The 9,197-nt window shown below is 33.7% G+C and overlaps 1 protein-coding gene across 1 annotated transcript; it reads left to right on the forward strand.

Annotated features, from left to right (window-relative positions):
* Window positions 1-2,174: 2,174 nt before the first annotated feature.
* Window positions 2,175-6,913, forward strand: LOC128237954 (uncharacterized). Its single transcript, XM_052953529.1, has 2 exons — window positions 2,175-2,630; window positions 6,797-6,913. The coding sequence occupies exons 1-2, from the start codon at window positions 2,175-2,177 to the stop codon at window positions 6,911-6,913; spliced, it is 573 nt and encodes a 190-aa protein (XP_052809489.1).
* Window positions 6,914-9,197: the final 2,284 nt, after the last annotated feature.

Below are 9,197 nucleotides of genomic sequence, written 5' to 3' on the forward strand. Positions count from 1 at the left end.
ACATGTACCTCCGGTGTTTTGGTACTGAATTTTCATTGGTTTACGGAGGTCAAACCCCGCCCAAAACATGTACAATATGCTTGCCGGCATGCACGCGCTTTATATGAACAATGGCGATATTTTCTGGTTCTCATTTTCATGGTTCAGTGGTGCCCAAATTTTTTAATGCCTATCACTCCCGCAAAAAAGTAGTCCCTCGCATACACACACAAACCGTAAGAGGGCTTGTACAGACAAACACTTCGCGTTCGTCTTCAAGCCAGTATTAACTGCAAAATAACAGTTTATTGATTTATGTAAATAGTACATTTAAGATTTTAAGGGAGCAAAATCCGAACATACTTTAGAAAAGTTTGACATTGTGGTCTAATCGTTATTTTGTTCTTGACATTAACAATATGTACCAGATAGTCTAACAATCGGCAAATACAGTATTTACTCAAAACAAGCTTAGAGCACTCAATGCTAGTAGGAGGCCGGTAATTCATCCCTTAACATAGCGTAAAAATAAACGCAACAATCATGTTACTGTCTGATCTGTGTAATACAGTTTAAAATAACGCATAATTGTTTCCCATTCCATCATATTTGTTTATAAGTATAAGTAAATATACCGAAGCTATTTTGAAACTTACTGCAAATTACGTGGTAGACAACCTAAGTAAATTTCGAATTGGAAAACATGAATATAAACTGGGTAATTGGCATGTGTTGTATGCAATGAGATACGGCAGTTAGTCAAGTTCAATGCGATGTACAAAACGATATCAAATCTATCATACTTAAACGCAATCTAAAAGTATCTCTTCATATAAGACTGCTACTTACCCAGTTATATAACTGTAGGTCAGTCCCAAGACCCAGTACGTTTTTGTTTTGACACGTAAGTATTAACGTTAGTATTTATATTCTATACTGAACATCAGTCTCAAAATATGATGATGTATTCACGTTTAAACCTACTTTGACCTTTGTGCTACCTTTGTATTGTATTGTTGAAAGTAGACGTAAGCAGTCTTATTTTACAGATATAATTATTGGAGTGTTCAAATTATTAAAACGTTATTTAACATCAAAAAACACCATTCTATGGTGGTGCACGCGTACTCTTACTTCAGGTAGTAAGTTTTCGTTAACACAGCAGATCGTCTGGTATATGAAACGATTATACGCATAAGTAATACAATTAAGCGAGATAACACAGATATTATCGTGTGACTCGCACAGTTTGTAAAAGCCCTTTGATATTGGCAATGTACATGTAGGTAACCGTTTTTATCTATACATCGATACGAGGTTTGAAGTGAACGAATGCCTAAAAGAGCGTTTTCATATATAAACATGCCAAAATACCAATTCTGTAATATTATAAATAAACTAAATATGTTCAATGTGAACAAAATCCGAGTTAAGACGATGAGATAACTTGTCCAAATGATTACGTATCAAGACCCTCACCATCAGAAGTTGAAATAACAATTAAAAGATGCACTCTTACTCCCAAATAAGCAGTACCACAATGAATACACATGCTTTCATTTATCGAATGGGATTATATATCGCAACAAATGGTTCTTATGACGAAAACCGTGTTTATTTCGAAAGTTAGTTCATTTTAAGATGAACTCTTACTCCCAAATAAGATTAACCACAATTCATATTATTGTGTTTAATATTCCAACAAGGATGAATAATTGTCGAAAACAATGGTTCTTATGAAGGATACCGAGTTTAATTTGAAAGAAATGAACATAAAACACGGTATTACTTCGTTATGAGACTATAGTAGACCACTGTAAATATTTTAGCATTCACCAATTTGCGTTATAAAACAGCTAAAGAGAGATAACTCTCACTGCTCGATATAGGGCAGAGTACCAAATTGCGGTGATAAAAAATTGCCAAGCCTTTTGGCGACGAAGCATATGGCATATGGCATGTGTTCCATTTCCATTAACTGAAATAATTTCACTGATATACATATCAAAGACATCGCTAGGTTATAGATAGACTGGCTTATTACTGAAGTATTGTTTTATATTTTATAACAAACTGTTATTAAGTATGGCCCAGTTAAAGATTGTGCATGATTCGATTGGTGGGCCTTGCAACCAATATCCCACGGTTATGTCCAGGAGTAAAAATGTTTTGCTATGACGACAACCATAACACCCATGACAAACACCGCTTCAAAGACTCCAACGACATCTACATTCCACAACGACCTCCACACCCACAAGACTCAAGCCACACACAGTACAAACGACACCCTCGAAACCCACAACACATCTACAACACAAACGACACCCTCGAAACCCCCAACACATCTACAACACAAACAACACCCTCGAAACCCCCAACACATCTACAACACAAACGACACCCTAGAAACCCCCAACACATCTACAACACAAACGACACCCTCGAAACCCCCAACACATCTACAACACAAACGACACCCTCGAAACTCCCAACACATCTACAACACAAACGACACCCTCGAAACCCCCAACACATCTACAACACAAACGACACCCTCGAAACCCCCAACACATCTACAACACAAACGACACCCTCGAAACCCCCACAACATCTACAACACAAACGACATCCACGACACATTTATTTTTGTATATTTATGATTGACTGCATGTAGTATGGGGAACTTATGAGACAAATATATTGTCATGTGTTCAGGAATGCATTTGTTATGGATTTGATGTTTCATTTTAATTGTTTTTGGAATTAAACTTTCTCAATTAATATTGAACTGAAAAGTGCAGAAAAAACAACTCATGACATCTTATATTGAGTGCATTTGTATGGCATGCGACCCCTAAAGTAAGTGTAGATTCTGTCTGATTATGTCATTATAATTTATTTTATTTATTTATCTTAAAAATAGTATTTTTATGTTTGGCTTCATAGGGTGTCCCGTGTCTAAAATGATCATCTATTTATAATATATAAGATAGGAAATCTGACTAGTTTCTGCCGGTATCGCTTATTGATAAACGTTGGGACTGCTGTGATCGGAACTTACTAGCTGATAACTGCTGGGAAAGCCTGAACCGCTCAACCAATCACTCTACAACGAAACGCCAAATCCCGTTAATTACAGTATTCAAAACTGTGGTCTTCAAGACGATATTCGACAGAGCATATAACAACGTTTTTTAAAGGGTTATGTCAATATCTAAGGTTTTACACTCCTAATGAGTTGCCATACTTTATTTCGTTATACATTACTTTTTCGTTCAAAATACATTTTACAAATCATGAGCGAGAGATGTTTATATTCGACTCGCCTTTAAATGCAGCATTCGGTTATTTCTTCCAATTAATTCATTTTTTATATATTAAAGATACGTATGATTCGAGTGTTTAATAAAACAAACGTATTTTTAAGGTATAACGTACAGAACACATTTGTATTAAACATATCAAAGTAAAATAAAACGCAAAACAGACTCCGATCTTTGAAATAATATTTCATATAAATATGATAGCTGTGGATTAAACATAAGTAGCCTATGAAACTAGCAAAAACCTGAATTCTACTAAACTTTTGATATCAAACTTCTTTTTTAGGCTGAATTGTAGTAATACATCTATTTTAATTAATCAACTTACGTTGCTTGTTGTTTCACATGAGCTAGTCAACCCTTCCCTTTACGTAATATTTAAACTATGTTTCTCATTATAACTCAATACTATTGTTTAATAGGTTGGTGCAAAATATTGTCTTTTAATTTTAATGCCATGCGCCAGAATAGTTATGGAGTTTAATACATAAATATTTAAGCTTTGTATATATACAAAGATAAATGTCTAAGCATAACGCGTATGTCATCTATTTTATTTTTAGCGATGGATTTAATAATTAAAATACAAACTAATCAAAGTTTACCGATGAATTTAATATTTTTCCTACAATCTAATCTAAGCGAACCGACGAGTTTAATAATTAAACTACAAGCTAATTTAAGAGTACATATGAGATTGATAACGTAACTACAAACTAATCTTAGAGTACATATGAGTTTGATAACTCAACTACAAACTTATCTAACAGTACAAATGAGTTTGAAAATTAAACTACAAACTAATCTTAGAGTACATATGATAGTGATAATTAAACTATGAGTTTTCACATCACATTTTGATTTTGAATTGTGACAAATATTCAATCACATCATCCATTATTATACATATGTTTTTGAGCTTGAGTATTGTAGTCTTTTGCAATGTTGGTTTTTAATTTGTGGCAAATAGTTAGTTACCTCATTGGCATTGTAACAAAACATTATTTATAATACAGTTGTGTTTGGAGGTGAATACTGGAATCAGTGATAAAAAGATGGTTTGAAATCTTGTTCCAGACATTCATTAACTTAAGTGGTGTAGCACGTACGTAGTGGGATTAGGAACGTGTTCGATATACCTACGTAGTTGAATTTCGTAAACTATTACATGAAGTTTGTTTAAATTTTGTGACAAATATTCAGCTACTTCAGTTACGGAGTGGAATTTTGTAACTTGTTATGTGAAGTTTGTTTCAGTTTTGTGACAAACACTTAGTTTCTATTCAGTAATGTAACGGATCATGTCATAATAATACGGAGTGGAATTTCGTAATCTGTTATGTAAAGTTTGTTTCAATTTTGTGACAAACATTTAGTTACTGTTCAGTAATGTTACGGATCATGTCATATACAGACTGAAATTTCATAATATATTACAAGAAGTTTCTATGAGTTTTGCAATAAACGTTCAGTTACTAAATAATGGTGTTATGGAACGAAGTGGAATTTTGTAATCTATTACCTGAAGTATCTTTAAATTTTGCGACAAACATTCGATGTACTGCTGTAAAGGTTGTTCTATGTGTGACCGTTATGTCAAGTTTTGATGTCATTTATAAATAAATCTATTTTGTTTTACCTCATATCAGTACAGACATTCAAAGCAGCTAGGCTTATAAGACCTGTTTTCAGATACTGAATGTTTTGCACCAAGAAATATCAATCCTCTTCCCAACAAAGCCCGAATATGCACTTGATTCTTCATCATGTGTTTAATGTCATTTATGAGTTTGACGTTGCACAATGCGTAGCAAATGTCCAACCCCTAGTGATGTCCAAATATAATCCATTTGACAGACCGTTTAACTATCGATTCTCAAATGTAGCATACTTATTGATTTTTGATTTTATATCAAACTGCACAGAACTATACAGCAGTATCGGTAGGAGCGTGATTATAGCATTCAAATGCTCACCCTTAAGGTCAAGGTAACAGTTAGAGGTCAATGCTATTGACAGCTCTTGATTGGCTAGGAAAAGGGTTTGTTAGCATCATTTCTGCTTCATTCATATGGTTGACGTCTGTTGGGTCTGGTTATTATGAACACTGCTCATTGGAAAGATATGTTTGTGCTTGTGTCTGCTTTAGGGAATTCAAATCTATGATAATATTTGGCATAATGTAATAATTTTATAAAGGCCATCCTAAAACTATTGTTTTCAATTACCATGACCAGTATTTATAAACCATCCTAAGTCATTTCCTAATATTTGCCATTTTCCTGAAAAATGTATCCTATGGTTATATGATTATATAACTATAACTATCTAAAATACCTTAGTTTTAATCTGTTTATGTAAAATGTTTTATGTTAAAAATTTTACTCTGATTTTGAGCAATAAGAATAAGATTTCTGATGTTAAGAAATAACTTAACATCTTGATTAAAAAACAAAAAAATGAGCATAACTGCTTGCCATCAAAAAACAGATACAGATGTCGAAAAGGGAACTGTTTGATGCAAGATAAATAATTAATCACTATCCTATAGATTGTGGGTGATAAAAGTAGTTAAAACAAGAGAATTTGATTTTCTAGGAACTGATCGAATGGTAAATATTTGATGATTGATGGTTGAAATAAGAACTAAGTGGAAATTGTAGATGTGTTCGTTTCAGTGCAATATTCTTTTATTGATTCATTGGAAAAAAGTCAATGTTGCATCGATCAGGTTGATCTAGGATTTGGTTAAAGGTGGATATGCACTCCCTCCATCAATACTAAAGATTGTATGGTTTATAAGTTTAATGGTTTTAAGAAAAAATGATTTTTAACAGTTTTCCAAGCAATTGGGATCTGTTCTATTGTGAGTTTAATCTTGTCGGACTGTATTGAAGGCATTAGTACCAAAATTAGCCGATTCTGGGACAAAAACTAAAAATAATGTCAAAAGTGTCACTCTGTGGGAGTGCAGCTTTAAGATCCCCAAGATATTGTCTTCTGTTGAATTATATGAAACTTCAATTAAGTATTTATGAGCTCTGTCATTGGTTAAACAACTTGGGCAACCACTTAAATTTACTAAATTAATATAGATTGGTTTTAGGACTTTATTTGGTAAAGAGGATTTTATTGTTGGTAAAGACGGTTTTATTGGAAAATGCATTTCAATGACGTCATTCATTGACGTCACTATAAATGGCACAAAGTGTATGACAAATGAAGCCATATATAGCTTGTCTGCATTTCAAAGAAAATTGTCCAATTATTGATATGTGAGAAGAGAATTTGTTGAAAAACTTAAAAATTGCACATCGCTCAAAAACAATTTATGTTGTACTAGCATGAAACTTCGTACACATGTTCACTTGTAATTCTCACAAATGTAGAGCAAGTATCAAAAGTATGCTAAAAAGTGTATAAGTGATTCATTCCGTTTATGGTTGTCTTATTGCAGTTGTATAAAACTTGCTATTCTCCTGTATTTTCAGCCCCACCCCTCACCGCAGCATAGTATATCACAAGACATGCACTCTCGTCTGGAACTATATGCAAACCGTTTAGCCGAGCTGGAACAACAACAGACTACGCAGACGCCTGACGTTTAGGTGACGCTTCGATAAAAAAGGAGAAACTTAATTTGTTTAGGCTTTGTTTGAGAACAAAATGAAGCCATTTTTAAGCTTCCAGCAGCCGATTGTATAAAACTGGATGTTTTTGGGGGGTTTGGTCAAAGTTAGCCAAAGAACTATTGATTGGTCATTTTAAGTTATCCAATAATCGTTACTAACCAATCATATCAATCAGATTTGAAAACAAGATCATTTGTGGACAACTTATTCAAGTTTTATACAATTAGCTGCATTTGTATAATTGTTGAAAACAAATTTAGAAAACCTTTCTTATATGTCATGCACTGAAACATTATTCGCTTTAACATGTTCCTCACTTTGTTTACTTGAAATAACTATTCAACAAAGATATAGAGGGATTATTCCTCACATTTTGTGATTTTACTCTATTGATGAGCAGTGTGGCTGGATGTTATAACATTTGACATATATTTTTAGAGATGATGAGCATCACCTTATTACCCAGTACTGCCAGAGCCTCAACGGTGACACCTCACAACATGCTGTATATAGGATCGCAATATTATTGCTACAGTAAAATTTTATAAATCGAAGGCAATGTTTTCGTCACATTGAAACTTCAAACTAAGCCAATAAAGGGTATTTTATGGAACATTTCTAATGTAAAAAGAAGATGAGCCCTTGTTTCATGGCAAATAAGCAGTTAATGTTAATTGTAAATTGGTGACAAAAATATTGCTTGCTAATTTAAGACTCATATCTAAAGATGCACTCTAACTCCCAAATAAGTAGTACCACAATTAATGCAATTCTTTTATATACCGAAAAAGGGTGAGTCATATCGTTAACAATGGTTCTTATAAAGGATACCATGTTTAATTTGAAAGAAAAAGAGCATAAAACACAGTATTTCTACCTTATGAGACAATCGTTGATCAATGTAAATCTTTAAGGACTCCCAGTCATTTAATATAAGTGAGTTTTCAGGTATTAAATACACGGGTTACAATCTTGTTATCAGTAAATAATATTTACCATAAATGCATTCTTTAAATAGTAGTTAAAGGTTTATCACTCAAAATTCATGGGTTAAGCAGAAAAAAGTGCTGTTATCTTTTATTTTACAATCAATACATAGTGGTATCTTTTAAATTAGTTATAGTTTATTTTTTAAACATGATTCCTTATCCCTACTTTTACAGTTGAAGAGCCCAATGTAGATTATGATGGCGGTGGACGTTCACCAGAAATCGGAACTTGAGGCCATGATTCATGACTTGGAAGAAGAAAATAGGTATGTAATATTTGTTGCATACATTATTGCCTGGGATATTCTCAAATCCGCAGAGCATTTATTTTGCTATATGAACATTTTAAGCAGAGAATATTATAAACAAAAATAAACATAATTTATCAAGCTATGTTTTTATCTTTCCAGGACTTTACAAGATGAGTATGATCGATTACGAACGCAACAAGAACACAATAACAATAAAAGTCAAATCGAGGACCTTCCAGGAATCGATGGCGAGTTTCCAAGTCATGATGCGGAAATGCTTGCTGAAGCCAAACTGCTTCGACAGCACAAGGGACGTCTTGAAGCACGGATGAGAATTTTGGAAGACCATAATCGACAGCTGGAGGGCCAACTACAGAGATTGCGACATCTGCTGGATGTGGTAAGAAATTTGATGTTATGTTTTAAAATGAGTTTAGATTGTTGTTTATCTCAATTACGTTTTAAGCAGAGAATATTATAAACAATTTGTACCATAATCGACAGCTGGAGGGCCAACTACAGAGATTGCGACATCTGCTGGATGTGGTAAGAAATTTGATGTTATGTTTTAAAATGAGTTTAGATTGTTGTTTATCTCAATTACGTTATAAGTTTTCTTTGCACGTTTCTAGATATGCATGATAAAATGGTGAAATATAGTAAGTCTGCCCTGCCCTGCCCAATGTCTGGGGATTTACACTGCCTTTAATGTACTGTTCCGCGTGATAATTGCTTCTGATATGCTCTTCACATCTACAAATTATAGCAGAATTTTTAACTCAAAATTGGGTTCACACTATTTTATCACTCTTTTATCTTCCAGTCAGGAGAGAAGAGTGTTTCCCTGTCCTCATCAACCCACGGGTCACTGCCGACCACGCCCAGTTCATCTCACTCGTTCCTTCCACAGGAAAACCGAGAACCAACGCCTGGGACAAGAATTTTTAATCCTCAATTGGAGTCAACCCCACAAATCAACGGGCATTCTGGAAGTATGTTTCACTGTTAATTTGTAATATA

Source organism: Mya arenaria, chromosome 6, assembly GCF_026914265.1.
Source record: "Mya arenaria isolate MELC-2E11 chromosome 6, ASM2691426v1".
Lineage (NCBI taxonomy): Eukaryota > Metazoa > Mollusca > Bivalvia > Myida > Myidae > Mya > Mya arenaria.

Bases quoted from the DNA above. Each gene is read 5' to 3' on its own strand.
- LOC128237954 (XM_052953529.1), top strand. From the start codon at position 2,175: ATGACAAACACCGCTTCAAAGACTCCAACGACATCTACATTCCACAAC. The intron at 2,631-6,796 runs GTATATTTATGA...CTGTATTTTCAG, and splicing joins TCCACGACACATTTATTTTT to CCCCACCCCTCACCGCAGCA.